The following is a 17,121-nucleotide window of genomic DNA, read 5'->3' as shown; positions in this document are numbered from 1 at the left end:
CTTTTGTGCAAGGATTATTTCATCATAGCGAATGACACTCCTTCCCTTTCATTATATCTAGCTAAAGGCATTGCTCAAGTTTACTGCGGTGCTTCACTCGAACCTGCGTGTATCGATATGTTTGACCGCATTGTTCAAGTCGCGACACATGCCGAAGTCCGAAGCACATTGCAGTTCTTATGACATGTGTCAATCTAACCACGATATACGGGGCAGAAAGCTCACTCCGCGGCAACGCCCATCGAAACAGCTTTTACCAATGGCCTCTATAGCAGACACTAGGGAGACCTTTGTAGTTGGCGCTGGGGCAGAAAAGCTAGTAACAGAAAAAGCGTCTGCATATAGGCTAGGCGTAAATTAACCTTCATTTTCAAAACGTCAGTGAAAGATCCCGTGTGGCAATATTTAGGGGCGTTTGCTCCGCAATCAGATCAAAACGCTGTATAAAAGCTTCCACATAAAGATACAAAAGAGAAAAATAAACAGCTCTGCAAAGCAATGTCGAAAGAACAGGCTTTTCAGCGCTCAAGACGTTTCTGTTCAAGAGACCGCGTCTGAAAGCTTACCTTCGAACGAACACGAATCGACACAAATTAATCCCCTTGTCTGATGCACTTGAGCAATACCCATTGATTGATTGATTTGTGGGGTTTAACGTCCCAAAACCACTATATGATTATGAGAGACGCCGTAGTGAAGGGCTCCAGAAATTTCTTGAGCAATACCCATGTATACCTGATTATTTTAAAGACGATAGTCCTTCATGGGGACCTTCGACGCCAAAAGTTTTGTCTGTGTCTTTTTGTCTGTCTCCACATTTGTCTGTTTGTGTGTTTAAAAAAAAGGGTAACGATTTAGAGTACTTGGTACTCTACTATTGGAGAGCATAAAGCCGTCCCGTGGGTCAAAAGCTTTCCAAGTCCGCGCTAACGATACCCTAAACAGCAAAACAGCACCAAACCATACCTAAAACGGCCAAGCTCATCCGCAGCGGCCACCAATATTGCTCAAGTTTCAGCATTAATAGTTGCGCGATTGTCAATTACAAACAATTATTGCGCATATCCTAGGCACCATAACAACACGTCGATATTCTGTATGAGTGCCTTTATACTAGACGATGCACGCGTAAGTAATTCTAAGGACCGTAGCGTTTATCACGCTGCGCTGACTGTGCAACGCGATGCCCAAAAGGCAAGCGTTTCCAACGCTCTGCTACGACGTCACGGTGGTGGCACCAGCCCGTCGCTTTGCGTTCTACGCCTTATCGCCTTCGAGACAGGCGCGCATCTTTCTCCGTGGGCGCGCACGCCTTCCTTCGTTTTCGAAGATAACTGGCAGATGGCACTCGTGTCTAACGTGCCTCGACGTGCTCGTTCGCCTTCGCTGCACGGATCCAGACTCTCTGACGGAGCGCTTCCAGAATACAATTCATCGATGTTTTCGTGCAGCATCAAATAAACGTTTTGTTCTCTCTCTCCAGACGCAAGACTATAATCTTTCGACGACATTTGCAGTGAAATATGCAGATACGGGGCCCATTTTTTTTTACCGGTAAGCAGACGAAAGCAGTGCTAATGCACCCGGCCAAAGTGAAAAGAAAAAAAAAATCCCTGTTTGCCTTCGAGTCTCGCTCCACTGATTACTTAAGACGGTGTAGAACACGAACAAGTACTTGATCGAGGTCGTTATCCAGAGTTTACGTAAGCAGGCCTCATTTACATAGACATACTATACACATGCACGCGTTCTCGTCCTCTTATCGGGGCGAACTAGCAATTTCCGAGCAAGCTTTCTCTAACTGATTACATGCCAGTGGTAACCTTGTCGAACGGCTAAACGTGGTGGGGACATCTTTTTCTCCCACTTTCCTAGCCTGGGGTGAATGAACGAACAGTTCATTGGCGTTTCTGACGCAGCTCTCGCGTCATTGATAAGCATACGGGGGCGACAACATTGACGCGAGTAGCGGTTGCTGCCATGCTTGAAAAAAAAAAAGAAGGAAAAGAAAGGAAACGTTTGCGAGCACTTTAAAGAAAAACCATTTAAACTTGAAGCATGCGCAAACACGAATCAACACATGCAGGACGCAGTGAGAAGTTCTCCAAGATTTCGCGGGCGTGCGTAATTTGACTCGCGGCAAGTACGAAAACGTCACCCATTGCCCTTCTCTAAACCATTCGTTGGCAAAGCTTTCCTCCCAACGTCACTAGTTATTCATCATGTCGCCATAACCATACCTTTGTTTTAGTTAAACCGTTTCACGCGCCAGAGCTACGGTATACAGTTATGACCCACGTTTTATAGCAGGGCACTCCAGATAGAATTTAACCAGCTCGGGTTATTTAACGTGTACGTATAAGCGCTAAGAACGCATGTGTATTCCTTTCTTTTCTCACCCATCGATATTCGGCTATTAAGGCCGGTAATCGAACCCGCGTTCACGCGACTTCAAGCACTGTACACATTAGCCGCATAGCTACGTAACAAAAAAAACAAACAACGGCACATACCACATCACAAAAAGACGAACACGCAGCGATATAGGTCGCCATACATCAGGAATCGTGCGTGGTCCAGAATACCTGAGAGGGGATAGTGGTGAATGGGGGGGGGGGGGCACACTCATATAGCAACTCCTGAAATGCCCATATTGAGGTGGCCGTTTCATATTCCGCCACATTATACGACAGAGTTGTTATCGCGGTTGCAACAACTTGGTTACAATCTTTACAAATGCGAATGGCAGGCTTTTTTCTTCTCGGTGTGGTCAAACACAACAAAACACACACACAAACACAAAAAAAAACAATTTCTCATTTTAACTTGTTACTGTTACTTGTCGAGTGTTATGCAGGCAGGCTATTAAACATGACTGAGAATCCTTGTTCTTACTGATGTCACGCCACATCTACAAATAGCAGCACCTCCGAAGACAAAAAAAAACATTTCGCTAATACGAAGAGACATAGATGCTGTACACACGTATTCACAATTCACAAGAAATTAGGATGATATGTGGGGTTTAACGTCCCAAAACCACCATATGATTATGAGAGCCGCCGTAGTGGGGGGCTCCGGAAACTTCTCCCACCTGGGGTTCTTTAACGTGTACCCAAATCTGAGTACACTGGCCTACAACATTTCCGCCAATTCACAAGAAAAATTACATAATATAAAACAAACGTCAAGGTAGTTTAGTGTCAGGGAAAGGCGCATTCTTACTACGTGAACTGCTTCATATATGCAAAAGACAGAAGAAAAACAGGGCAAGGCATTTGGTGAGAAACCACATATACTAAATGTACACTATTTTACAAAAGGTTTTGAAGCCACTTCAGATCACGAGATCTGTCGTCAAGACGCTTTTGAGGGTGCTCCATATACAGCTCTGAGGCTCAGAATTTTCAGTATACAATATCGCCGTATCCTTCAATTTATCCTTCGGTGACACATAAAAATATAAGTATAAGATTGAGGTAGAATGACCTCAGATGTTGCGGGCCAACATAGAAAAAAATGCCTATATATAACGCCAAACATATAAGAAAAGGAAAATAAATATACGTCGTGAATAACAAATCTCCGAGTTGGCTAAAGAAACTACGGAATAGCTTCGAGGTCAGGATGCTGAGCTTTATTATTTTGTTTAACAAACTTGACCCCTGTAAGGTACGGCATTCATTATTTAGGAAATCCATAGCAATCTCTCAGACGCTGGGGCAGGGGTGTAGCCAAGATGTAGCACATCAGGCCTGTGCCACCCCCCCTCCCGAAATCTTTTTTCGCCATAGCATATAGAGCAAAAAAATGGCCGTTTCAAGGAAGTGCCCTCCTCCTCTCCCTCCAAAATAAATATCTGGCTACGCACCTGTGCAGGGGTGTGTGAAGCTGACGCAATTTTTGTTCTGATTCTTTCTAGTTTCCTTTTTTTTTTCTTGCGATTTAATGAATACTGCGCTGCCTCATGACTGCGAGGATCCGCAGCAACTAAGACTTATCCGACCCTGAATGCAGCTTGACGACAGATCCGGTCTAATGCGAACAGACGCCTAGACCTTTCACAAATAGTGCACTTTGGAGATGAACGTGAAAACACACATAAACGGAAGACGACGACAGAAGAAGAAGAAGATTAGAGAAAAATACAGGCACACGAGAAACGAGCATGCGTGCTTGAGAGTTTCAAAAACTCACGTGCAACACAACTGCAACAGCAGTGTAAGACAACAAAAACAACGACAATAATAACAAACACCAACTAAGAACGAAAACACAGACAGAAGCGCTGGGCTTGCATCGCATGTGTGCGACAAGGCGGCGAATGCATACGCAAATTCCATATGAATGCGTACAAACTCGCCGATAGACATATTTCATGTTGGAAAATAGCGGTAGGAGCCGTCAACATATTGAGGAGCTTGTAGCGACGTCACGGTGCATAGGCTCCGCCCAGCCCAAAGCTCGCCAGCGCCCTCTGTGATCACGTGATAACTGGCACAGCAGCTACAAAGCTGCCTCCGAGCTTGTCGCGTTGAGGAGCTACGCGCCGCAATGTCGCTACAAGCGCCCCAGTATGTCGACGGCGCCTGTCATTGTTCACAAACGTGGAATATGTCTATAGCGTTTGGTTCTGTCCCAAGGTCAGCTCATCAAGGCACCGAGTTATTTCGTGTTGTCGTTCCCTTTTTCGTCTTCCGGTGCAGGAAGCATTGTAAGCCACAGTTCGTTTTTTCATCTTTTTCCTCTCACGGCTACTCGTTGTGGCGAATTGTGTGGCGATGTTGGCTGCTTTGTTCCACACAGAAAGAGACCACGTGACACAACTGTAGATCGGTGGTCGTTGGTTGGAGTTGGTACGTGGCCTCGTCGAGGCGCGAGTGAGTGGCGAGTGCATCGTTCTACGACCGGCCGTAGTAGTGGATCATGGCCTTTTGTGTGTTCATGAGGTAAGCCGCGATGTGCAGCACCTTCTCCGGAACAATTCTGCGAGAGGAGAACAGGGCGACGGCAGACATTCAGGCGACGACACGTGCGACCAGAAAGGAACAGGAATGAACAAGGCGAGAGAGAGAAAGAGGAACAGAAAGGGATGAACACGCAACACGTATGAAAACAGAGGAAATAGACACAGTTGGACAGTCATACATAACGCTCCATGTGTGGTCACGGAGCTTACACTGATGTATTGTTCTGCTGACAGTCTTCAACGTTCATGACGGCCAGCGCACAGGAAACAGGGGCAGAGAAGAAAACTCCGATGCAGCAGCTGTGTCGTCGTCTGCTTCTCTGTGCGTGTTTCGCTTACGCTGGCCGTCATGACTATTTGCCAGCTCCATACCTTCTTCAACAGACCGCGTGTGCCGATATATGTCTCACCTTAGCACTTACACGCAATGCTTGAGACCTTAAAGGGGTCTTTAAGGGCCCCTAACAACATTTTGAGATACAAAAAAAGTGTATTTTCGAACTTGGAGTGGTTTAGGGGCCCTTTATGTCTTATAAAAGCCGGTTAATTTTTATTGTTTCTTTACAGTGCACATAATTGCAAGTTCATTAATGCTCCCTGAACCGAGCAAATATGAATATTTTCCATATGATGTAGCTTTTGAGGTTTAGAACGAGCACATGTATTATATAATCGGGGACATTTTATCAATATGTTGGACATTCAGTTACTTAGGGGCGCCGCCGGTAGCCACAAAGCGAGCACAACGGCTTAGACGCTAAAGTCATTCATTCATTCCCTTGTTCATTAGTTTGTTCATCCATTTTGCTAATACCCCGCACTTTACTCAACCAAACTAACACTTCTTCAAGAAGACGGGAAACGGGGCAAGTCGGTATAGAGGCACTTTTGAATGACAACCAGGCTCACAGGAAAAACGTAACCGAGATTACAGAACACAAGCGCTGTCATGCCCACGCCTGTGTTGTGTTTACTTACACCTTCTCTCGTATTGTAGTTGTTTTCGCGCTGCTGTGTTCACCTTCAATATTCGTGTCAACGTGCAAAAAAAAAAAAAACCGTGAGAGTGTGTGAACGATTTATTCACTGGCCAGGCTAATACGTAACTATATAGTGCGAAAGTTCGTCCGAATTAAGTAGACGATTTTATCAAACTTGTGAAATCAATAACCATCTTTTGCAAGGCGTTGTGAACCCATACGGTCTCGCGATGTGCAGCTCAAGCGGCCTAAATATAGTTTCCCTCTGATTCACGTGCATTATATATGCCGTGTTATATGTACCCAATCACAGACGTTTACGGGACTCGAAAACTTATAGAAAGCTATATTCTCGTTTTGTCTGACGAACATAACCATCCGGATAAATGTTCCGGCGCATAGTTTATGTTGCAGCTAGCTAGATTGGAAGCATCAACACAAACAGATGAAGAAAAAAACGCCTATTTTGTTGAGCCATTGTTCCGTAAATTTTTGCTAGTGTTTATAGTCAGGTTATGCACGTACCAGTGGTGCAGATTAGAGTTGTTCAATCGTACGAGTTGGGTAGCCGCCATAAGCCACAAGCATCAAAATCCTAACTCGGCGTCCACCGAAATCGCGGGGTTCTGGTGATTGTAGCGTCATCTGTCGCCAAAAAAAAAATAATAAGCTAACGAATGTTACATCTTGCGTTTTGAGCCGTCAGCACCACCGCAGTCTGCTGAACAACATGGCAGCGCATAGCAGTGCTCCCATCTTCTTCTGTTGCTCCCAGACGGCGCAGCAATTTGCAGCCACCCCCCCCCCCCCCCCTCACCTCTCGGAAAATCGACTGCGGGCATGTCCGTGTTTCGGAACGCAATCTCCGGTGAAGATAAGACACGCGATAAGGTGTCGTTATGGCATGGTATCGATCTTATCCGCGGCAGTGTCACGGGCAGTGTCCTGCCTTGCCCTCGACGACTGCCACTCTCTCGCTGTCGCAGTGTAAACCGCAAGTTAACTACGCGAACCTTGAACTGTGTCCACAGTCCTTTTGAGCCTAAATGACTTTCCGCAAAAACAAAAGGCGGCAGTGCAGATAGAACGCCGGTCAGTGGCGTCCCGAGAGAAGCCACGTGCTTCGGATCACGTCGCTTGACCGCCGCCTCGCGCGTGGCCGAAGAAAGCATGGCCGGCGTGGTGTAACGAAGGTTGAAAGGAAAAGCCATCGCCTCTTGCCAGCCGCATTGGGATTGATGCTGCGTCGATAAGCGGCAGATCCGCAAGTAATGAGGCTGTCGTCGATCTTCGAATGTGCCCCCCTTTTCTAGTATTCTTTTCCTCGGCGTATAATATTATCCGAATCACGAGGTCTCTATAGTAGCAGGAAACCTATATACGGAATATACAAGCTGAATAAGTAGAGGAGGGATGGGGGGCTTAAGGAGTTGTAAGGGGGAGGGGCAACGCACTTCCTTTATTGAAAGCATTTCTCGGGGAATGCCCCGAGCCACCGGCGTAGGCCGGGGGGGGGGGGGTGCAAAAGGGGCACTTGCCCCCCTGGAGCCATGGCACTAACAAGAAAATTTGTTAGTACCGTGGCTTCTTGTTAGTACTGTGGTGCTAACAAGAAAATTTCGTTAATACAGATTATTGAAGATTTAGGGCACTTTATAGTCTGAGGGCACCTAAATATAAAGTAGCCCAACTGAGTTATACAACTGGCTCACAATACTCATATTATATAACGTATACTATGCACTGAGAAGCATGTTAAATGTGTTGGCACGTTGTGATGATCGCCAGCGCATCCTAAGTTTTCTAAAGTACACAGCCTGGACGCGCGTGAAATTCAGGCAAAGGTCACACCTGCACGCGGGGCCGTTCCTCAAAGTTCGCTGGACTTTAGACAATGCGTAAGTACGCGGGCCCGTCGCTGAATTATGGAGTCGAATTCACAAAACTTCTCTGTCGTAAGTGCGATATCTCATTGGTCAGCCGGCTTCACTTACGATATGCTCCGCATCGTGATTGGCTGAAGCATTTCCCTTACGGAAATTTTCAGCGTAAGGCGTTTCTGTGAACATGGGCCGTGAAGCTATTGTGGGCGACTATGACGCTGATAGTCCAGCTTACGCTTCTCCATGACGTTGAATACGCCACAAAATGCGTTGTTTGGTGGCTTATAGTAAAGCACCTCCAATCATTCCCGATGACGATGAGGATAGTGATCTCGCCCTCGGTTTCCTTTAATGAACATTCCTTTCTCCTCGGCTCCTTCAAGTTCTGATAAGGCCGGTAGCTGTACTATTTTTAATGTTTAAAGTAGTAGCATCCAGCCATGTCATGTCGTGTGTACAAGAAAAGAAACGTATTGTTAGATTTTACGACGCAATATAGCAGTATGCGCCAACCAGGGGCGCAGACGGGTCTTGCAAATCGCGAAATAAGGCGTAAATACTATAAGATGGCTTCCGTCCCAAAGCTATCAGCAGCCGCCATGGGAAACGCAGTGGTACTGAGGAACCGCGAAGAAAGATGGGCGGGGGCTGTGTTCGTGGTACAGTGTACTAGTTCGTGGTAAGGGTGGGACGCCAAACTGGGGTAGAAGGCTACCGGTGTATAGTCTCGTACGCAACCGAATCGATCACGTGGTCGCGCAGTTGCGCGCGCCTCCTGGCATAGTGAGCGAGAAACATGATCCAACTAGCGCTTCAAGCGTTGCCGCTGCCGCCCTCGTCGTGTGGTACAGTCCGTAATCGGTGAGCAGAGAAAGTGCGCATTGGCAACTAGCCAATGAGGTTTCGAAAACAAAATGTAAGCAGAAAGACCGTTGCTCAACTCACGAAAGCATTTAATATTTACTTTATTTCTTCTTCCCTTTACTTTCGTCAAAGTGTTGAAACGAACGATAAACAATAGGGGAACGGGTTGGAATCTTCTATGGGAAAATTCTTCCCTTTTCCTTTCTCGCTCAGCTCAGCGCTTAGTAACACGAACAGTGAACACTGCTCGCACGGCATTCTTCATTTGCTGGCTGGGAAACGTGCCCCGGCACGCTGTGCTTAACAGAACGTGCACTGTAAAATCCCAACTGCTGTTCTTTTTTCTCTCTCTCTTCTACTAAAAATTTCTGCCTACAAAGATTACGGTGCGATGAAAGAAAGTGAGAAAATATTTATTGTATAAAGACTTGTGAGTAAATGTGGGAGTGTCCCATAGTTATATTACAGCTCGTGCATAATGGCTTTTCCCGAAACGTACCCTCTATTTATTCTAATTTTCTACTAGATTTTCTAGTGCCTGGGTTGAGGGGGCGGGGGCGGGGAGGGGAGGGGGGTACAAAGAGTATTAACTACCATTCTCTGGGATCTCCTAGAAAAAATGCGTAGAAGCCTAAACAGTATTTACGGAGGGGATGTCTGTAAACCACGAAGTTCATGTTCATATGACGAAAACATTAGCAAATTATATTACTATACAACCGACTACCTTGCTCTCACAGGTGTTTGTTTTTTCATCACCATGTTCCACACACATAAGGTTCATATATCGCACGCACATAAGCAGGGGACAAATACAGGACGCACAAAGGTTCGTTATTACAACACTTTTGTTCGGCAGTGCAAAGCAGCAAAACAGGAAAAAAGTAAAGAGCGCAGTCAAGTGGTTGACAGTCACCAAGCAATCGCATGCTCACGGTGTGTCGCAAAACGCAGTTTTCCGCTGTTCCGCACAGAGAAACATACATTTCGAAGTTACGCTAAGAGCAAACGAAAACCACTTTGGCGGTCATTTCGAAATTCAGCCGGTATTTTCGGACTGCAGTTAGAAAGACTACAAATAGGTTCTTTCTTTTTAACTTTCCTTTGCTTCTTTTTCTTTGTCCATAGTTTTCACTCTAACAAAGCAAAATGAGTCTTTTATTCATGCCTTTTTTTTCATTCAGCCTTGCTAAATAGGAAGACCACACAGATCACCTTCCTGTTTATTTACATTTAACGAGGGATCCTATTTAGAGGAAGTAGACGAAGAACATTTAATGAAAAACTTGGGCTCAGTGCGTAAGTGTTGTGCTATGTACCTTTGTGTAGCCTTGTGTTTATTTTGTAATAAGCAATGACGACTGTTGTTCAAGAAAAGAGGAGTAGCAGGCCTCCCATTGGCACCAATCTCTCTTTGTAAACATTTAATTTTTTTAAAGAAGCATTTGGTTTGCAATTAAGGCTCGTCACTCGCCGGTCACGACTGCCGATTCAGTGTTCATTCTCATTATGCTTTCTTCAGGGTAATCATTACCATAACTATTACCATTATTACTATACCTAGCTTACATCGCCATGTTTTCTTAACAACCTTCCTTAGTTACAAGGCTACAGTTTGACTCCCTGTGGTAGTTTAGGGGCTACGCAGTGTGCATTGATACAGGCTCGATTACCGGCCGTGGTAGGGCCTTACCTTAATGGGGATAAAATAGGAAAAAGCGCGTGCGCTTGGATGTGGTGGTCAATATCAATCTAGGCAACCTTTCCTGGGTGCCTCTTATTCTTATCATTGTTTTGGCCTACGAACTTAACAAGAATTTCACGTAACATTCGTCTTTACAACATTGTTTTACGAAAGGTTTATTTATTTACTTTTTTTTTTGCTTAGCCGCCTCGGTGACACGTCAAAGTGACGCAGCATGTTTCTGTAGCCACAGTCCTTCGACAGCTTTGAATGAATTGACTGTGGCAGCTACAGATATAGCTGCTATAGCTATGTTATTCAATGGCCCTCTGGCGAAGAATGAGGAAAACTGTGTCAAGCACACATGGTGGACAAAACACAAGGTGGGCAAAACACAAAGTTGACAAAACACAAGGTGGGCAATACACAGGGTGGAAAAACACAAGGTTGACAAACAAAAAACGCTGCTGGGAAAAAAAACACTTACGAAGGTGAGACGGAGGAAAGGGAACAGGGACGATCTGTTCCCTGCGTGACGTCACGGGAAGCAGAGGTTGGATTGGGCGCAGCATCTCGACCAACGCATCCAATTGGTGCGTGCGGCGGCCCAGCTATAGAGCTGCTTTCGGAGAGGTGGCGCGTGAGACACAGTAAGCACAGTGCATGCTTTGACGTTGGACGCATTCTTATAAAGCCGCTATGCGAAGTATTGAAGAAGCAAAGGTATAGGCGAAGAGTTGAGTGCAGAGGTAACATGTCGCGCGCTTTCGATGGCTGACGTCAACCATAGACACCCGGTCACTTTCTATGAGTGCTTCTATTTTTTGTGTCCAATTTATATCACCTATAGAACTTTTAATTTTGGCAATAAGTCTTCCATTGCCACAGAAAGTAGCCGGCAAGTCGCTCTAATACTAGAATATTCTTATCTATGCACTTCAACAGATTAATACAGTTTTTACGTCAGAAGTAGAGGATATCCTTCTAGGATGCTTTTTTTGTTTACTTGCTTGTTTGTTTGTATTTGTAAGCTCATACAATAGTGATTAAAGGCTACAATGACACAATATACACATCACGTCAATATATTATCACATTTTCTCCTTGACTGAAATATTCTGAGCTACTCCCACTACGTGCGCTACTCTTGTAAAGTTCCCATGCTCGCTGGTTACCAAACCTCCGTGTACAGATTATAGAGATTATAGAGATTATATTTTGGTAATAACAAAGAAATATAATTGTTCTTTAAAAAATGTCATTGCATTCGAACGTAAACACAACACCAAATTTGCAACTGTCTCCATCCTTCCGGGTAGAAGGGAAATAAACAAATAAATAAATAAAACAAAGCGAGAAGGCCGAGAAATCTGTGACGTGATACGTCTGTGATACGGCTGTTTGAAGGCGAACTTCGAGGGTGTGAAGTTTTGAGCTTCATCCAAGCAGCCGAGTAGCAATGTCGAATAGCAAGGGTTGTTTCACCATATTAAGTAATGGTAAACGAGTGCAACAAGAAGTTACGCAGGCGTTCGTTCCATGCCCTTTCTTCGTCCGCTCTTTGGTTAATTGATGTTTTTGTACCGCTGAAAGCGCCCTTCAGCGAAACAACAGTACTTTAGTGTTTGTGACTTCCTACCGTGCTGTCCGAATTCCTTCTTCCAGTGTGTCTTACAATGGCTGAAAAAGCTTATGCGGCCCAACATACTTCAAGTTTTTTTTTTCTTGTGCCACTTATTGCTTAAACTAAATGCAAGCATGAAGGTGCACGAAATGTAAGGTGCTGCGTAAGCGTGCAGTGCGTGCACGGTGCAGTGCGAGTGCAATGTCATGCAGAGAGGCGAACACTGAAGGCACTAAAAGACGAGAGGGCTAATCCGCAAAGATTTTTTCTCTCGTTAGCGCTTATTGAGATCAGTATACAAGTATATATACAGAAGGGGCCACGCTTGGGTTTGAGAAGATTCATAATTGACATGAGAAGACAAGAGTCGCAGTACAGAGTCACCGGCTCCTAAAGGAAATTGCGCATTATCTTATAGGTCCATCAGAGTAACAGGTTAGCCTGATAAATATCACTTCAAATTTAACGCTGATTACAGAGATCGCCCAATACCGATGCTTTCCAAGCCAAACTTACATAAATTTTGTGGCTGACCAATTACGACCGGCAGCACGCGATAACTGACGTCATTGCGGATGGCACCAGTCAACGCGATGTCGGAAGTGCACATGCTTAATGTATACGACAATGTTTTCTTTCTTTCCCCCGCAGCTATAGATAAAACCAGCTAGCAGAAACTGCCCTGTGCTGCTTGCCCTGTTAAGTGAGCCCACGGCAGTACCGAGGCCTGATTGCTTAATGCTTATCGGGACAGCCCGCCTTCAGTACCACTGATTTCTCCGTATTTGAGAGGAAGCAGCAGCAGAATGCAGCCTGCACAAAGCTGCGCAAACCAGCGCTTTGAGTTTCAGAAGACCGCTTAAGTCCGTTATCAAATTGTAGTCTGGTTTTAAATAAATTTTTACAGGGCACTTAATGTTTTCTCGGTGTCGCGGTAGCAGTTTATTCTTTGGGGACAGTGATGTAAAAAAAAAAAAAACGTGTAAGAAACCAGACATCGTTTTTTGCGGAGCTGCAGCCGGGCGTATGACGACGGTCTACATCCTTTCTCCTTCAAGTTTCTCTGAACCGGTCGAAGCATTTCATTCTGTAACAGCTTTAGAAATAGTTGTCCGTAGTACCACCGCGAGCTTTTCCCTTGCGCTCTTTTCAAGTTCACAGTTACACCACCTCGCTATTCAGGGTGCTCGTGTGACCTGCAAGCAGCACGAACGAAATTCGAGTTAAAACACAACATTCAAAAAGCGCACGGACCCGGCCTCCAGTGTGCAGCCATAGAACAACCGTTCACGATTACTCCGTCCCAGCTGCGATTGAAAGTAACCCTCGCGACGGCTATACCGCGTAGACCAACTCACGTCTTGAGCGCGACGAGCGTGTAGAAGACCTTGGGCATGATGAGCAGCGGCTTGTCCCTGAGCACGGCCTCGATGGTCTCGTCGGCCACGTACTCGGGCCTCAGGAAGCCGAACACGCCCGGTTCCACGCCGGCGAACATGCCCGTGTTGATGAAGAAGGGGCAGACGGTGGTGAATCGGATGCCCGTGTATCCCTCGGTGGCCATCTCCATGGCCAGCGACTCCTGGAAGCCCACCGCGGCGAACTTGGAGCCGCAGTAGTCGGTAAGCCGGCACACGCCGCCCAGTCCGGCCAGCGAGGCGATGCACACGATGTGGCCGTGGTTGGCTGCCATCATGTCCGGAAGGAAGGCCTTCACAACCTGCGCACACGAGGGAGCCAACATCGCTCGCTGTTAAGACTACATACACGAAGCAAACTTGTGTGTGTGTTTATGCCTAGCACTATGCCTAAGAGCAGGCATTCTATATAACAAGTGAGATTGTAAGAGGGAATGTAAGAGCCTGTCGGATAAATCAATTAATTGATTGATTGATTGATTGATTGATTCGCGGCTTCACAGTGCATAGTAAACGATCTCCTTAGTTGATCCGAGGTTCGTATTGCAGTAACAGCAGTATAAGGTTGAGCAGCCCATTTAGGTGACCACTGCCCAACAATTATGTCGCATGACGTGTGCCCCATAGCGAAGGTAGTGGCAGACGTGCAGATCGAAACATCTTTCCCAACAACGTTGTAAGCAAGGTAATATTTGTTAAAACAAAACTCAACAAAACAGATATTATCACGCCTAACGATCCAGACTTTTTCGTTCTTACGCATAACATGGGTCTGTAGACGGCAAAATAAGGCGCGTATACCTAATCGTAACGGTGATGTTCCGCCGCATAATCAAGGCGAGTGAAACTTCGCGACGAGCACTTCGACACTCACTTCGATTCAGACTTTTTCATGTTCAGTGGCACAACGTGCACTTGCCCCGCTAACATGCCGAAAAGACGCGTTCCTGGCAAGCTCGTAAGTCATGTCCAATCTATTACGTACGCGGTACTCCTCATAAACGCACGCATAGCCGACAGAACAAATCTCAACCATGTTGCCACTGCAGAGGGGCGAATCGTGTGGTGAAATATTGAAAAAAAAAAAAGAACACGTCAAATGGCAAAGCTTCCTACGTGCGTGAGTCAGCACAGCATTCCTTACAGCGAATTCCAGGTACGATGCACGGCTGCGAAGCCTCAGGGCACACAACCATCGCGTTAAGCAAGTGAATGAGACGTCATTCTAAATGTAAAAGAAACCACTTCAGTATGAAACAAACTGTTAAAAATGTAGTGAATAAGAAAGACGTTGATACCATCAGGTCAGCTATCATCAACACAAGAAAAAGGTACGAGATCGGCGATCAAGCACCGTCATCTGGGTCCGCCTGCGTTCCTTTAGAGCTACCACCCGCTTGCTCAGTCCTTCAATAAACCCCCTTTACAAAAAGAACATCTTCGGAAACGCGAAGGACAAGTGCTAGTAATTATGTTAATGGCACCAGGAGAATTAGTGATGCAGATGGAACTAACGCAGTAAAATGAAAGTTTGTTACTCTGTACCCCAGTTGGCAATAAATATGACCTAAGGTATATAGTCGGCGGTTATCTGCGTATAATTGGCTCTAGTACAACAAGGCTGTTCGTGCTAGCAGAAAAAAAAAAAGAAGAGCTGTATGCTTGTGCTTACACAAAGGATAGAGAAAGGTTTTCTGCAGCACCCCTTCGATCTGAGAGATGTGCATCGATGTTGCCACTCTACGCGTTTCTGTTTTACCTCCATCATGTAACACTTCGACAGGGGCCGAAGTATTACATAAGGCAGGAATTATGTACCTTCTGGCCATAGGGAACCTCTATTTCGATTGCAGAGTGTCGTGGAGCCCCTAACTTTTTAATGTAATTTTAGCGCAAGGAAAATCGAAATGAATCCACCATGGTGGATCAGTGGCTAAGGCGCTAGGCTGCTGAACCGAAGGTCGAGGGTTCCATCCTGGCTGCAGCCGTCGCATTTAGGTGGAGCCGAAATGAATGTACTGTGCAATGTGAGTGCACACAAATAACCCGCAGGCGGTCGAGATTTACGGAGCCCTCTACCACGGCGTTTCTCATAATCACACCATGGTTTTGGGATGTAAAACCCCAGATGTGGTTATCAAATCGGAATGAGCCGCGGGATGGAATGGAGATGAAATGCTAAAGGCCCATATAATGTGCGACGCCAGTGCACGTAACACCAAAGGGAGAAAATTCCTTCGTTAAACCTTGCAAGTTTTCTTGTCCAAGCGAGAGCGCGTTCCATTCGTGGTCACCGCTTGCGTAACCGCAAAAATGCCCTTCACAGAACCCACGGGTTCCGTGGAGCCCAGTTCGAGAAACCGTGACGTAAGGTATACAATATTGCACACCTTTCGGGTCGAAGTATTACATAAAAATAAATGATGAATATCAAGTAGAGGAGAACGCATGCTGTAACATGGCGTCTTTTAAACGATAATCGTGCATAAATTATTTAATACAGTAACGCTTCAGTCATGGGAGTCGGCAGAACTTTGTCTTAGGCGTTGGGGGGAGGGGCGAGCGCTGGCTCAACTTGAGTTCAATGAGTTGGGTAAAGTGCCGGTGCGTCTTGAGGGGTGCGCTGACGCCGATGGTTTCAGTGAGTAGAAAATCAAAACGTAGTTACATTATTATTATTATTATTATTATTATTATTATTATTATTATAACACCATGACAGTGGTGAACCCATACATACTGTGCTTATTCATGCATTATAAGCCATATAATGTACATTTATTGATTTATTTTTGTTACCCTGAATTGCCGAAGCATTACAGAGGGGAGCAGGTTACAACATATAAAATACAAAACAACAAAACAAAACGTGCTATATATGAACAAGAAGCTAAAACAAAATAACATATCTATTCTGTGAAGCGGAACAAAAGTGAAACGTAAAAAAGTAAAATAAAAATAAGAGTATCACAAGCATCACAAAGAGAAAATAGTGAATGAGGTGAAGTTATACAATATGTACTAGCAAAAAAAAATGTAAAATTAAAAAGTCACACAAATAAAACAAAATCAAGAGCCTACTGGAAAACGGCGGCATCTTGACACGTGTAGACAGTAAGTCGTGTGCAGGGGAAATAGATGAGGTGATTAGGGAGAGCTATCGGGAGGTACGTGAGCTGATAAAGAATGAGTAAAGTAAGAGTGATCAGAGATGGAAACGATGTCACCTGGTAGACGACTCCAATCGTTCGATGTGACCGGTACGAAGGAGCAAGCAAATGTGTTTGTGTAGAGTAACTTTAACCTTATGTTTGCGGTCAATGCAAGAGGAAATTATATGTGGGAGACATAATGAGCTCACTACGCAGTACTGGGTGATGGTAGGTCTTGAGGCAAAGGCAAAGGCGGAAGTACTTCCGACGTAGTGATAAAGGTGGCAGTGACAATTGGTGTTTCATTGCTGCCAGTTACGCTTGATTTACGGTGATAATCCGATAGAATAAAACGTGCAGCGTTATTTTGAATTTGCTCAAGATACGTGCACAGGTTTTCGTGGTGAGGGTTCCATATTGCAGCAGCGTACTCCAATTTCGAGCGCACAAGGGTTTCATAAATAAGAATCTTGAGGGAAAGTGGGGCTTTGCTAAAATTGCGACGTATGTATCGCAATGTACGGTTAGCATTGTGTAGTATGTACTT

At 45.3% G+C, this 17,121-nt stretch overlaps 2 protein-coding genes across 3 annotated transcripts in view; both read right to left on the bottom strand.

Annotated features, from left to right (window-relative positions):
* Nucleotides 1-17,121, bottom strand: part of LOC142796483 (uncharacterized) — a 122,388-nt gene that overhangs the window by 46,642 nt on the left and 58,625 nt on the right. The gene's annotated exons all lie outside the window — the stretch shown is intronic.
* Nucleotides 1-17,121, bottom strand: part of LOC119170494 (epidermal retinol dehydrogenase 2) — a 77,875-nt gene that overhangs the window by 13,177 nt on the left and 47,577 nt on the right. Inside the window, exons 2-3 of one of the 2 annotated variants that reach the window (XM_037421679.2) lie at nt 13,363-13,724; nt 4,741-4,986 (exon numbers count right to left, since the gene is read on the bottom strand). In XM_037421679.2, the coding sequence (XP_037277576.2) occupies nt 4,902-4,986; nt 13,363-13,724 (447 nt within the window). In that variant the 3' untranslated portion in view covers nt 4,741-4,901. Of the gene's footprint in view, nt 1-4,740; nt 4,987-13,362; nt 13,725-17,121 lie in introns of those variants that run through there. The other variant, XM_037421678.2, reaches the window with a different exon arrangement.

Source organism: Rhipicephalus microplus, chromosome 2 (genome assembly GCF_043290135.1).
Source record: "Rhipicephalus microplus isolate Deutch F79 chromosome 2, USDA_Rmic, whole genome shotgun sequence".
Classification (NCBI taxonomy): Eukaryota; Metazoa; Arthropoda; class Arachnida; order Ixodida; family Ixodidae; genus Rhipicephalus; species Rhipicephalus microplus.
The sequence above is the reverse complement of the archived record's forward strand: the minus strand, read 5'-3'. Positions and strand labels throughout refer to the sequence as shown.